Raw genomic sequence first — 14,788 nt, 5'->3', positions numbered from 1 at the left:
TTGATTTAATGCAATTTATTTAATGTTTAAAAATGTGTCTTTTAGAAAGGGCCTACACACATATGTTTCTAGAAAGCCTATTGTATTCTTGAAGATTACTAATTCATATTCTTAGTAATAATACATAATGAGCCTTTTATGTCAGCTCCCATTAAACAATGCTCTGTTTGAGTGTCATTTGCTCAGTTAGAGTGGGCAACAGGGTAATCCTCTACAGTCACTGACGTATAGGTACTACCAGTCACATTTGTATCAGCACACATGACAGCCATCAGGCAGTGTGTGGAATTACATTTTTCCCTCTTATTATCTGTTTCTGCATCTGAAAGGGACTATCACTGACAAGTAAAAGAATTTGTGTCAATATGTGAACTTCTGCTCTCTCTTGTCCTCCTTGTGACTTTTTCACTGCAGCTCACAGCAGTTCAGGCTTCTACAGTAGCTCTACCTTTTTGTGAGAACTATATTGCATCTGCCAGCAATGTCATAGCCTTCTTGTTACTATGGCTCACAGTGGTCTCAGTGTATGCTCTGCTTCTCCTGCACTGGAAGGCCATACATTTCCTCTGATTGCTTAGTGTCTTGCAGTTACAATGCATAGTAATGCTCATTACAATATGTTTTTGAGATCTTGTTGATGTAGGATCTCACTTCTGCAAACAACACCATTAGCACCACTGCCATTACCAAAATCAAGCTCAAACAGACTATTTTGTCACATGTGACCTGAAGGATGGATGCTTGAATATGCTTAATAAGGTTAGAAAAATGTGGGATTATTGGAATATCCATCATGGTTAATCAATGAGAAACTAGTAACTTAGGCTATGGTCTGTAGTTATTTTAAAACCATGTAGGCTAGGAGACATAATTGACTGAGGTGTGCCTCAACCTTGACTTTCTGACATGCTTATCTCATGAAAATTGATCATAACGCAGAGTAAGAAAGATCATTGTATTGATTCAGAGGTGCTTTAACCTCTTTAATCACTTTAGGTCCCTCTGTCAGTCTGCAGTGAAAGCTGTGCACCAGGATACAGAAAAGCTGCCATCAAAGGACGCCCCAAGTGTTGTTTCACCTGTGTTGCCTGTCCTGATGGGAGCATCGCCAACCACACAGGTGGGTTCAGTAAGCCAAATATGATCACATCTTACATTTGAAAAAAATACAAGAAGTGGACTGAATTTGAAATGAGTGATGTATTCTTTACACCCTTCAATTATTTTTTTGTGGAACAATTGACTGATTAACACATTATAAGAAAAGCAGAAAAAGTCTCCAAAAATAACATATAAAACTGCATCAAACTATCAAAGGAATGTAGATCATGCTAAATAAATAGTCCACCGTGGCGCAGGAGTGTTTAATAAAATAACATTTAGAAACAGGGCTTTAAAAAATGAAAATAATAAGATATACATGTTAGTAGTTATGGTATATAACATCGAGAAATCGAATACCTGAGAAGAAAAGAGCGATAAATAACACTGGAGAACAGTTTCACTGTATTTACCATTTATGAACTGACGGATAGTTTACATTCATACTACTGAATAAAATACGTCAAGGTGATGAGTGTACCTTACAGTTTCTAAGAATAGGAAACTATTGCAATTTAAATAGGGGATGACCCTAAGAAAAATCGCCCTAAATATGCTAACATTGAGATCATCAATTTACAAGCTGCCTCCCAGAATTCACGGATCTGATCAACCAATCAGTTAATTAGGGATTTATAAAGTGTGCTACTCACCTCTAAGTGTCTCAAGGTGCTGATGTTTCAATGTCATATGACTCAGGACCATTTGCAATTGGGACAATGCCAACATAATACTGACTAATTTGCCATGTGCACCTTCCTGAAGACACAAAGAGAGCTCTGAAACAGGACCAACTTTGTAATATGAACTTGAGGTAGGATCTCTAGTTTTATTTTGGACACTAACATTTTTGTCAAGTTGTTCTGAGACTCATCCATTCACAGAATATATGGGGCTGAATTATGAGTGGCTCGTTAAATCCATCCTGAGCGTAAACCCATGTTAACGCTCAGGACTGAATTACTATTTTCTTTTATTTATCACATTCGATAATTACCAGATGCGTTAAATAACCCAATTTTCATAAATTGTTAGCAGGTCGAACCTGGCAAAATTTAACAGGGGAAATCATACGGAAACGACTGTATCTTGTGATATTTAGTGTATCAAACACCGAAATCCAAATGTTATTCCTCATGAACTCATCATTATTTGTTACAAACAATAAACAATGTATCCTGTCGTATCGTTTTTTATCAGGGGTGATAAATAACGCATTTGTCACCCCGAATGGGCCAGGTATGCCCAGAGGTATGCCCAGATGTGCGTCTCGTTCACTCCATGCCACTGGAGTCAAGCTACCCTGGCTGATGAGGCGTGAAACCCTGAAACCGGTCCTAGGATTCTTGTTTCCAGTGCAGGGAGGACCCGGCCTGGCAGTACGGGCTTGACTGTTCCCACTGGGGACAGGGGTCATGTCTGATTTGCATATGGCCATGTTCAAAACAGGAATGGCAGGGGGAGCAAAACAATGATGTATTTAGGCCCAGATCTCTGAACTGGGGTGAATGTATGACATTGTTTTGCATTCTGTCCATCATCTGTTGTTTTTTCTGCAAATCGTAATCAGGCCCTTTATCAGATTGCAGTAGTGTTTTTATACGTACACTCTTTTGAGGATGTTGGGGAAACGCTATTAATAATATAATGATTTGATAGGCTATTGGAAGTGGATATGGTTCTCGGAGAGAAAGAGGTGAAATAGTTGGGAAGGAGGGGCCTATTAAAGAAAGATGATAATAATTGAGGATTCAATGTGGGGTTTACCTTGCGGGTCAGTTATTGCGAAACAATAACTGCTTTCAAACATGTTTATTTATGAGCATGCATTTTTTAAATTTAGTTCATATTATAACAAAGATCGTTTGGGAGATGTATAGATTTCAATTTGTTTGGTTCAACAAATGTGTTATTTTATGTTAAACATACGTTTGACAAAATTATTATTTCAACAGTAGATTCAAATCTACTGATTTTGAATGTATTCATTCAAATGTTTCAACTTCATCTAATGGAGCAACCTTTTGCAATAAGATTCCCAGGCAATTCATCATTACCATTACACATTTGAGACAGAACAGTGTTTTACCTCACATATGTATGTTCAGGTTTCCCACAGAGGCTATTTGTGATGTATGAACTTGTATGGGAAGTGCACCTCAGGGTTCAGGACAGTTGCCTTAGTCAGAACTAGGACCTGAGAATAACACAACATTTTATGTGTCAAAATGGATAGGGTATCGGACGGTATATTTGATACAAATTATTTTACGACAAAGCCTAATCACTTAGAGGACAAATTCTGCTGACAAATTTTTGAACCACATCTGGTAGGTAAAAAAAGATTTGTGATCTATTAAAATGTCTGGTAAGTTCAGTCATTTAATTATAAAGATTCTCTAGGCATACACAGGATGTTTGTTCCCACACATGAACCTTGTATGGTCAGTTTTTCCAGGACTTTAGGGAACAAACATAGAGACTGTCCCAGTAACAATGTGTCTTACTATAAGGTGTATAGGGCAAGGGTCGTAGTTGCTGTTTTGAATCTGCCTCCGAATGGCAAATAAAGCACTGACTTCTTTCTCATAGAGTCTTCAAGAGCGAGTAATTCTTGGCACAAGAAAATATTGCCTCTTGTTTACCTATGCCCAATATCACCCAGATACATTTTGCACTGAAGGAACACAAAAGAATCCCTGCTTTTCGAAAAATAAAAGATGTGGACACTCTGGTGCCAAGGGATTTACCTCATTTATACAAATACTATTGCCACATGATCAGCGATGGATGTCCCTGGATCTCCCATTAAAAAGGAAACCAGCAACAACATGCAGTCGACATGTTTGCTGGTGTGTGAAATTAATGTCTGAAACACTAGTTCATGGGTGCATCACTATGAGGTAAGGCAGCAGCCAGGCCATTCCTCAAGCTGGATCTGGTCCATGCACCACTCCATCTAGTCTCACAAGTATGCATTTACTTTCTGTATGCCCCCTGCCATCATTTTTTTCCATGGGTCCCAAGTCTACAGAAAAATGTAGTGCAGCATCTCATAGTTCTACTATTGTCTCTACTGTGAACCCTAACCTCTAGCCAACTAGAGTAATCCAACATTAAAGTCCACAATCCAATGGTTACCAAGCATGGCACCAATCCATCTCCATACTATCCTCAAGCCAGACTGGGTCTCACATCCCAGGAGCAAGCTAGTTTCCCTGCACATCTCAGTGTGCCAAAGGACCAGCAGAGGCTATCAGCAAGTTCACACTTCAAAACCTGAATACGGATCAAGTAGCACCAAAGAGCTTCCATGACCATTATCATGAGACTGATTAGCATCTTCTTGGTCCATCTATCTAGATTTCAAAGTTAAGGCAAGTGCATCTGCACTCCATGGTGGGGAACTCTGGGGGCACTCCTGCAACTCTGATATCGGTAAGGTGGAGAACAAGTTTATGAGGCAGTTACTTGCACTCCCTCTAAGCACTCCTCTCCTTCCATTGAGATTGGATTTAGGACTGAGTTTCATCCAAGATGAGCTAGCTCTGAAACCTTTAAGGTTTTGGCACAGGCTATGGATAACACCAGAACTGTCCAATTATAGGCATGAATTGAAGGATGTGCTGAGCCATGCTAGCGCAGCTAAAATCCCCTGGCCTGTATTTGTGAAAAACAAACTAGGAAAAATGGGACTACTGAACCTCTGGTACGATCCAGAACAGGCATGCAGGGGGGTTTCCGGCAAAATGCTTGCAAAATCTTTTATGGACTATAAACAGAATATATGGTTGCAAGATTTTAAAGCTGGCTCCCTGACAATAACTTTTCTAACACTCAAACATTCTTTTGCTTTTGAGGAGTTTTTGAATGTTATCTACCCAATAGGAGCAAGGAAGTTATACATTCAATGGAGGCATGGATCACTACCGTTAGGGGTATTTGTAGGCAAGTGGCCATCTTCCATGAGCAAATCCTGCCCTGGGTGTGGTGCGTCCAAGGAGGATGAAATGCATATGCTCTTCTTCTGCCCTGCCTATAGAAAAGCTAGAAAGTACTGGCTTGTACCCCTATGCAAGAAATTGGGTTTTGATAAATGCTCTGTTGCATTGAGAGTTCTCAAGACAGATACATCACCACATATAGTTCTTGCACTTTAAAAAATCCTTTTATCAATGTGGTCCAAAAGATCCTCTATTATCACAGTGGCACCCAAGGGTGATTTTATACAGTGACTGTGTACATTTCATGACAAATTCATTTTTATCTAATTAATTTTATGCTTTTTATGTATACTGTGTTTACTGTAATCTTTTATGACTGAAAAATGTCGAAATAAAGATTTAATGAATGAATGAATGAGATTTCAAAAGCAGGCTTCCATTCCAGTCATGCTCTTGTATCTTCCTTGGACCATCCATGACCCACACCCATTTCATACAGTTTTAAAAATGTATCTAGGCTTCTCAATAGCCATTCACTTGCCAGCCATATGCAAACACCTTGGAAAGTAAGGACTAAAATAGTAAGCACACTGTCTTATAGTTTTGCCTGCATATTAGCCATCCTGAAGTGACAGGGACAGGTCTGACTTTATAATGAATTCCAACATAATAAAGTACTTTTCACCCAACACCAAAAATAGACCCCGCTGACTAAATGAAAGCTGATAGGTGTAAACTTCATCTTCTAATTATGTGAGGTGATCAGAGTGGCAAGAAAATTCTAGGAAATCATGTTTCGGACTCATTTCAGTGTTTGACTTTGCTTGTGCATTTTTTTATAGTACATGAACCTCATGAGTCAACTTAGTCTGCTCTGCTCTTGAGCTGTGCACCGAAAACAGTGCTCCTTATGAGGAGTGCCTTTTATTTTACACATCTGGGTACCCCTCACCACTACCTTAGGGTTGGTTAGCTCTGGGGCTGAGATTAATTGAAGCAATCCATCCATCACTTGTTATTAATGCCCTAAGTGTGACAGGTCTGCCTAGATGTGGGTCCCGTGCTCACTGTACCACTGAAACAAGATATTCCTGACTGATGATCCCTAAAAGGGTGGAACCCCTCCTGGGTTGCTTTTATTTGGGTTCGGAGAGAACTTGGTCCAGCAGTTTGGGCTGAACATATCCTATTGCACCAGGGTAAAGACTGATTTGTATGTGGCTGGGTCCAAACTGTTGTGGTGAGATTGGTGAAAAATGATGGATTGGGAAGTTGCCTCTGTGATTGCCAGTGACTGAGATTATTTCAAGCATTCCATCCATCACTTGGTTTTTGATACTTAAATGTGACATGTTTGCCAAGCCATGGGTCCTGTACGCACTCTGCCCCTGGAACCAAGCTATACCTGGCTGATGAGCCTAATAAGTGAAAAAACGATCCTGAGGTACTTTTCCGGAATACGGGGAGGACCTGGGCAATTCGAACTGGAATGTTCCCAGTGGAGCAGGATCAAGACTGTTTTGCATATGGCTGAGTATAAATTGAGATGGGCAAAAATGATGTAGGACGATACAGCTAGAGCGATTGCCAGTGGAAGAGATTAATTCAAGCATTCCTTCCATCACTTTATTGTTGATGTTTTAACTATGTACAAAAGCATGACTATTTAATTCCTGCCTGGCACCTTTTTTTAAATGCAAATATACACCATCAGGCATTCTTGTTGACTCCCATGATTTGCAGAGCTCTAGGGCATCACAAAATGTGTCATTAAGTCCAAAAATCAAAATCTTTCAGTATGTTACTGCCCATTTCACTTCATTGTGTGATCTCTTTTTGACAGCAGGAAGTTCAGGAGTCAAATCTGCTGGGAACACCATTAGTGGCTCATTTCTTTTGTTAAACTGACAAAAAAGAATTCTGTCCTTGTACATTCTCACCAGAAAAATCTTAATTTCATTATTATGGATCTATAATTTTTCACCAATGTTGCCTAGTATTAATCTGATGTCACTGGGTGTGAACAAGTAGCCAGCACTCAAGAGTGGCTTTAAAACTTAATTTGCTTTTTCAACAAGTGCAAACTTAACTGAAGGCTGGAGATTAAGTTGCTGTTGGGAGCTTATTGCACATTCATATTTTCGAATGCTTGCATGCATGCAGTTCAGGTGGACAAACAGATCCACTGCAAATACATTCACCTCACTGTTTAGATCAGCTGCAGAGCTGAAAACTTCATCTTGGAAGAAACTAGCTGCTGATAAAAACACATGCCCTTTGAGACTCACATACTTTGTACTTTGTTCTTACATCAATCTCTTTTGCCCTTGTTCCGGCTAAACAACAGATAACATATTGGAGATCCTATGCTCTCTGATCAGTTGTTGAAGGTAGATGTGGGGTAGCCATCGATCTTCTAAGTGGATGGGCATAGGGTTTGTTTGTCATCGCTTTCTCAGAAGAATCGGATTCTTGTTATGATTCACTTGTTTCTGCATTTTATTTTACTCATTTTTCCAACCTTTTTCCATTGTACAAGACTTGTAGCACTTGTTGTTACAATGCTAAAATATGTAATCCTCTTCACCCATCAGTTTCAATCTTTCGCGAGCCTCGTCTTGGCTTATTTCTGCAACATCTCAAACTCTCTTCTGTCTAGCTGCAGTTTTAGGTTAGTTTGGCTCATGACACATTTTTCTTTGTTGAAGGAGTCCTCAGATTTTGTAGTTAGCTGCACTCTGTCAGAAGGTAAATATGCTATACTACCACATCCTTTGCTCATGTTTTTGAATTTGGATCAACAGAAAACCTGAAACAAAATAAATTACCAATATGATGGCTATAACACATCATTATAGAGCTGCCACTTTGAAAAATGGCAGCAGGGTTCCTCTGAGGAGTTATTTTCTGTCTCTAAAAGACTACTTGACCCCCACAACCTAGGTTTTGTTATCAGTATGAAGTATATAGGTCTCATGGTTCCTGAAATATTACATCATCACTGTTACACGTCCTCCATTTTTAAAAATATCACCCAGAAAAATACTGCCCAGATTAGCATTATGTACCCCAAGTTAATGACTTCTCTAACGATACAAAACCACAAATCAAAAATGAAAATCTCGGGACAACAATTTTTTTGCGGAGGTATATCAAAGGGCCAGGACTATTATGAATGTAGTGCAGGGATTCATTGAAATAGAATCACTCATTCTGACCAGTATCCTTGCCTCAGATTCTGGGAATTCTCCCTACAACTACGGTGAGCCGGTAATACAGGGGACTTTAATATATTGTTTCTCTTTTCTACTTGCTCTGGGCAGAAAGTGTCAGCAGCTTTGCTAGCGGGAGTCTGAATGAGGTGGGACAACGGGTCACACTTAAATTAAGTATGTCAAGGGGAGGATTGGTTCCTCCCTGGGATGCTGCGGTGACTGGCTTTGCTCCTGCCTGCAGCTTCCATGGCCAGCAGATAAAATGAATAGAGAAACGGAACCGCTCTGGTGGCCATCAGGTAGATTTTTGTTCCAGCATTGATGAAGTCAAGCAGCATTTCCTTATACACATGTATGTCTCAGTAGCATAAATTCCCTTTGATCACTTCAGTGTTCATTGATGAAAAAAGATTTGTGAATTATACCTTCAATATTATCAAATCATAAGATGACTTTGTGCACTATAGGGCTCCTGCCTGTCACTGCCACTGTTTCACATTGACATGCTCTGTATAATTCAAATGCTGAATAAATATTCTCCTTCATGCATGTGAGAAGTTGGCCTGATAGGTGATGTTTCCAATTCTGGAACCACCTATTATCAGACCAAACAATCCCTTATGGTGTCTGGTTGTAAGTCAACCTTATTAGACAAGCTATCCTAGGGGTAGGATGGACTAAGCAGCCTAAAGGCTTAACTTAAGAGGTCGTGTTAAGCGAGCTGTTTTACCACATACAATCCTGTAATATCAAATGAAAGGACACCACACAAGTATATATTATAAAAATATATGTATTTATTACTAAAAACAATCCCCAGTATTCTTTATGAATAAAGGGGCACAAGCGTTAAATCAAAAGCACTGTTTAAACATACAAGTTGCACAATTATGGATGAGGGCAGGGGGCCACTCAAACCATATACTAAACAAGTGGTATAAGAGATGCCACTCGAGCAGTGGTTAGGCCTAGGGCCTAGGGAATCGCTGGGAGCAGTCAGGACAAGCAATGCTGAAGTCGGGAATGGCCCTCGGGATTCGGGAGCTGTGCGGAAAGCGCACACATGCACCAATGTTAACCAATGGTGCGTAAAAAGTGTAAAGTTAGAGTTTAAGGACACTTCCGCTGAACCTAGATGAACAAAACTTAAGACACAGACCCTAGAGGTGTGCACCAGTGTGGGAACACCGGCGGAGCAAAGTTACCTCACCCACAGGAAGTGGGTGCACAGGGTCGAAGTGGCGTCGGGTTTTGACACGCAGGCTCTTGGTGCTTGAAGCTGAAAGGGCTGCAGGCGGGTTGAAGATGAAGTGTCCGGTGGAGTCCAAGGGTGGACTCAAGTCGAAGGGTACATGAAAGCAGAGGGGACAGAGTCTGGGTCACTCAGCAGTGACCAGGGTGGAACCAGGACGGAACCAGGCAATGTCGGGCGCAATCAGGTGGTCGTCGAGGAGCTTCTCTCCGCTGTCACGTGGGCTCTGGGGCATCTGCGACATCCAGGAGCAGGTCACGATCTGTCCCACGCAGGCTCTCACCGTTGGCGCTGTCGGCTTCAAGTTTGGAGCAAACAACACTTGGCAAGAGCAATCCACGCGGAACCGGGAGATTGCTTCTCACTCGAACCAGGAAGGTCAGAGTGGGGGCTCCTTTTCAGGGGAGCTGGTGTGGATCTGGAGCAACCAGATTCACGAGTCTTCTTTGTAGTTTCGTCGGCACAGGGACCACTAGCCGGCTGGCAAGTGACCGGGCCAACGCGTTGAGCCAAATGGAGCAGAAGGGCCCCACGCAGCACTCGTCGAGTGTGGAGGGCTGAACCTCGGCTCAAGAGTAGCTCAGGGTGGGGGATTCTCAAAGCCCGGTGCACAGCTTCGAGGGTCACTCGTGGGCTGCACGGTCAGCGTCTCGTGGTCAATTCAAGATGGCGTGCCCCTCGCTTCCGGTCGCCTCCACGGGTCTCAGCTTTGCAGGGACTGTGGATCGGGCTGTTGGAAGGCAGGCAAGCTTGATCTCGTCGATCTCAGTCGCTCGAGTTCCGGCGGGAACTGCAACTAAGTAGACGTCGAGGGCTGGATGGTGCCTGCTGCTGCAGGGTGGTCACTCCTTGACCACAAGGGAGATTCTTCGGGCTTCCACGTTGAGATGGAGGTCCAAGGGTCCAGAGTTTCGTTTCTAATGTTTCTTCCAGGAAATCTGATGTGCATTGGCACTGCTCCCACTCTTATCCGAATCTGGGGGGCGTGATTACCTGCTAGGTCCCCCCCTATGGGTGGGACCCAGGAAGTGGGTGGATACACCCCCTTCCTTTGATCCAGGCCGCCCTGGCACGAGGGCTGGAGTGCCCCAGAACCGGTTTGGCCGGATTATGCAAGGGGCAGCCATGTGCGCCCCAAGCAGTGTCTGGTTTCTTTCAAACCTCCCTGCTACAATCCACTATCTCCTGTCTGGAGGGCGGTGACACCCTCCTGTGACAGGAAACCCTTTGTCCAGGCCCCATTTGGCCGAGTTTCGGTCAGCTGCAGGGGTCCAGACATTTGTCTGTGGCAGAGGCATCCATTTTGTGGATCTAAGGTCTTTGGAGAAATTAACCGCATTTAAGTAAAGCAACATGTCCTACCCCTCTAGAGGGGTGGAATGCTATCCCCGTCACCAGAACTGGCGAGGGGATAGTATTCCAAATCGTATGACACCTTACACGACATGTTTTGATAAAGCCAAACCAAAGTTGCTATTTAACCGCGAGGATTATAAGGCACTTAAGAGTATATGGTATGGCATTATCCTGAAACAGCTTAGGGAGTTGTTCCCGACAGCTGCAGACAGGCTCAGCTCATGCTAGAGCTCCATCTCACATAAAACCACGCACTCTGCCTCCAGGATTGATGAGGCCTTCCATAGGAGTGGCTCACAGGTTTACATGTGTCCAGATATAGGTTTAGATATAGGTATACTATATCTAAGCAAGGGGTGATTACACCACCTTACCCCAGCTGAGTGATCAGCCAGTTGTGTCAATTTAAGAACCAGCCAGGGGTGGCAAAAGATATGCTGCAGCCCCTGGTAGGCCTTGGTGGCCCCTATGCCCTGGGCACCTATAGTGCATTATACAGGGGCTGACAAGGAGTCCATTTCGAATTGTGGTATGTGCCTATAGCACATGTGTCAGTAATTTAGTGAGAGAACAGCAGGCTGGGGGTCTGATCAGCAGGCCCACAGCCTCAGTAGTCGAAAACCAGTGAAGCAAAAAGCAAAAATTTGGGGTGACCATAGGATAGCAGACCCTACTCTCCTACACAACCCCCCCCAAACGCAGGTGACATTAAACTAACCTTGACCAGATAAGTCTTCATGTTCTAAGTAGAAGTACCGGGAGAGACCATCTGCATTACCATGGTCAGTCCCTGGGCGGTGCTCCACTGTAAAGTCCATCCCCTGTAGGGAAATGGACCACCTGAGCAGTTTGGGATTTTCACCCTTCATCTGATTAAGCCATAAGAGGGGCTTATGGTCTGTCTGAACTAGGAAGTGAGTTCCAAACAAGTAGGACCTCAACTTCTTCAATGCCCAAACCACAGCAAAGGCCTCCCTCTCAATGGCTGACCAACGTTTCTCTCTAGGGGTCAGCCTTCTGCTAATGAAAGCAATGGGCTGGTCTTGACCATCTTGATTAAGTTGTGAGAGCACAGCTCCCACCCCCAACTCAGAAGCATCTGTCTGTACAATGAACTGTTTGGAGTAGTCAGGACTCTTCAGGATAGGTGCAGAGCACATGGCCTTCTTCAGGTCATCAAATGCCTTCTGACAGCTAACTGTCCACTGAACCTTTTTTGGCATCTTCTTGGATGTCAAGTCATTTAATGGTGTCACTATAGACCCATAGTTCTTCACAAACTTCCTGTAATACCCAGTCAGGCCCAAGAAGGCTCTGACTTGTGTCTGGGTAACTGGAGGAGCCCAGTCCTGTATGGCCTGGATTTTGCTCTCCAGTGGCTGAACCTGGCCTCCACCCACTAGGTGGCCCAGGTATACAACCTTACTCTGCCCTATCTGGCACTTAGTGGCCTTGATAGTTAGGCCTGCCTTTTGCAGGGCCTCCAAAACTCTCTTCAGGTGGATCAGGTGATCCTCCCAGGTGGAGCTAAAGACAGCAATATCATCTAGATATGCTGCGCAAAAGTCATCCAACCCAGTAAGGACTTGGTTCACCAACCTTTGGAAAGTGGCAGGTGCATTCTTCAAACCAAAGGGCATTACCACAAACTGATAATGTCCACTAGGGGTAGAGAATGCTGTGTTGGCTTTTGACTCTTCAGCTAGTCTGATTTGCCAGTAGCCAGCTTTCAAATCAAATGTGCTCAGAAACTTGGCAGAAGCCAATCTGTCAATGAGCTCATCTCCTCTTGGAATGGGGTGAGCATCTGTCTTAGTGACAGAATTGAGACCCCTGTAGTCCACGCAAAACCTCATTTCTCTCTTTCCATCTTGGGTATGAGGTTTTGGCACCAGGACTACTGGGCTGGCCCATGGGCTCTCTGATGGCTCAATCACTCCAAGCTCCAACATCTTTTGCACCTCAGCCTTGATGCAATCCCTGACATGGTCAGGTTGCCTGTAGATCTTATTCTTCACAGGCAGACTGTCACCAGTGTCCACTACATGGGTACACCAGTCAGTCTGGCTGGGTGTGAGTGAAAACAAATGCCTGTGGGCCTGCAAAACTTGTCTGCAGTCCATCTGTTGCTGCCTGCCAAGGCTACTCCATCAACTGAACCATCATCAGGGTTCTGAGAAAGCAGGTCTGGGAGAGGGTCACTCTCTTCCTCCTGATCCCCATCTGTGGCCATGAGCAAGCTCATGTCCTCCCTGTCCACAAATGCTTTCAAGCGATTCACATGGATTACCCTGTGAGGGCTCCTGGGTGTTCCAAAGTCCACCAAGTAGGTGACTTCTCCCTTCTTTTCAATGATAGGATAGGGTCCACTCCATTTGTCCTGGAGTGCTGCTGGGGCCACTGGCTCCAGTACCCACACCTTCTGTCCTGGTTGGAACTCTACCAGTACAGCCTTTTGGTCATGCCAAGCTTTCTGTAATTCTTGGCTGGCCTCCAGGTTTTTGGATGCTCTTTCCATGTGTTCAGCCATCCTGGAGCGGAGACCAAGTACATAGTCCACTATGTCTAGTTTGGGCTTTTTGAGAGGTAACTCCCATCCTTCCTTCACCAAACACAATGGACCCCTCACAGGGTGGCCAAACAAAAGTTCAAAAGGGCTGTAGCCAACCCCCTTCTGTGGGACCTCTCTGTAAGCAAAGAGCAGGCAAGGTAAAAGAATGTCCCATTTCCGCCTGAGCTTCTCTGGTAATCCTTTTATCATGCCTTTAAGGGTCTTGTTAAATCTCTCCACAAGCCCATTGCACTGTGGATGATAGGGGGTGGTAAACTTATAGTTTACTCCACACTCCTTCCACATTGCTTTCAGATAGCTAGACATAAAATTCGTGCCTCTATCTGATAGTACCTCCTTTGGAAAGCCCACTCTTGAGAAAACTGCAATGAGGGCTTTTGCCACCACAGGTGCTGTGGTGGTCCTTAGGGGAATAGCCTCTGGATACCTGGTGGCATGATCCACTACCACCAGTATAAATCTGTTCCCAGATGCTGTTTGGGGGTCCATTGGACCCACAATATCAATTCCAACTCTTTCAAAGGGAACCCCCACCACAGGTAGTGGTATTAGGGGGGCCTTTGTTGTGCCACCTGACTTACCACTGGCTTGGCAAGTGACACAGGAGCGACAAAACTCCTTGACATTTTCTGACATGTGAGGCCAGTGAAAGTGTGAAACAAGCCTGTCCCACGTCTTGTTCTGGCCTAAGTGTCCTGCAAGGGGAATATCATGGGCCAAGGTAAGAAGGAACCCCCTAAACTGCAGAGGTATGACCAACCTCCTGGTCATGCCAGGCTTGGGGTCTCTAGCCTCTGAGTAAAGGAGTCCATCATCCCAATACACAGTATGGGTACCTTGGGCATCCCCAGCAGCCTCAGCAGCAGCCTGCTGTCTGAGGGGTTCAAGGGAAGGGCAATCTAATTGAGCCTACCTCAGGTCTGCCCTTGAGGGTCCCCCTGTCCCCAGAAACTCAACCTGGTCAGGTTCAAGTTCCTCAGAGACAGTCTCCTCTTGGACTGCAGAATCAGTTTCCTCTGAAACTTGATCCTCAACCTGGGGCAAGGTGGAAGGCTCAGCCTTTCCTCTCTTGCTCCTTCTCTTGGGTTGTGGTTGGTCTATTGTTCCAAGATCCACCACTGGTTCAGGAAGGCACTTCTTAGCCTGAGACCTTGTCACTGCAAGGACATGCTCTGAAATCCCTAGCATTTCTGCATGAGTCCTGTACTCCACTTCTGACCATGCTGAGCTTTCAAGATCATTGCCTAACAGACAGTCTACTGGAAGGTCTGCACTCACAACAACTTTCTTTAGGCCATTTACCCCTCCCCAGGAGAAGTTCACAACTGCTACACTATGGGAAGTAGTG

At 44.1% G+C, this 14,788-nt stretch overlaps 1 protein-coding gene across 1 annotated transcript in view; it reads left to right on the top strand.

The window, feature by feature from the left end:
* LOC144783897 (vomeronasal type-2 receptor 26-like) overlaps positions 1-14,788 on the top strand; it is a 74,151-nt gene that overhangs the window by 50,440 nt on the left and 8,923 nt on the right. The window contains exon 6 of the mRNA XM_078662639.1: positions 997-1,120. Within this exon, the coding sequence (XP_078518765.1) occupies positions 997-1,120 (124 nt within the window). The remainder of the gene's footprint in view (positions 1-996; positions 1,121-14,788) is intronic.

Source organism: Lissotriton helveticus, chromosome 10, assembly GCF_964261635.1.
Source record: "Lissotriton helveticus chromosome 10, aLisHel1.1, whole genome shotgun sequence".
NCBI lineage: Eukaryota > Metazoa > Chordata > Amphibia > Caudata > Salamandridae > Lissotriton > Lissotriton helveticus.
This window is presented reverse-complemented; position numbering and strand designations above follow the sequence as displayed.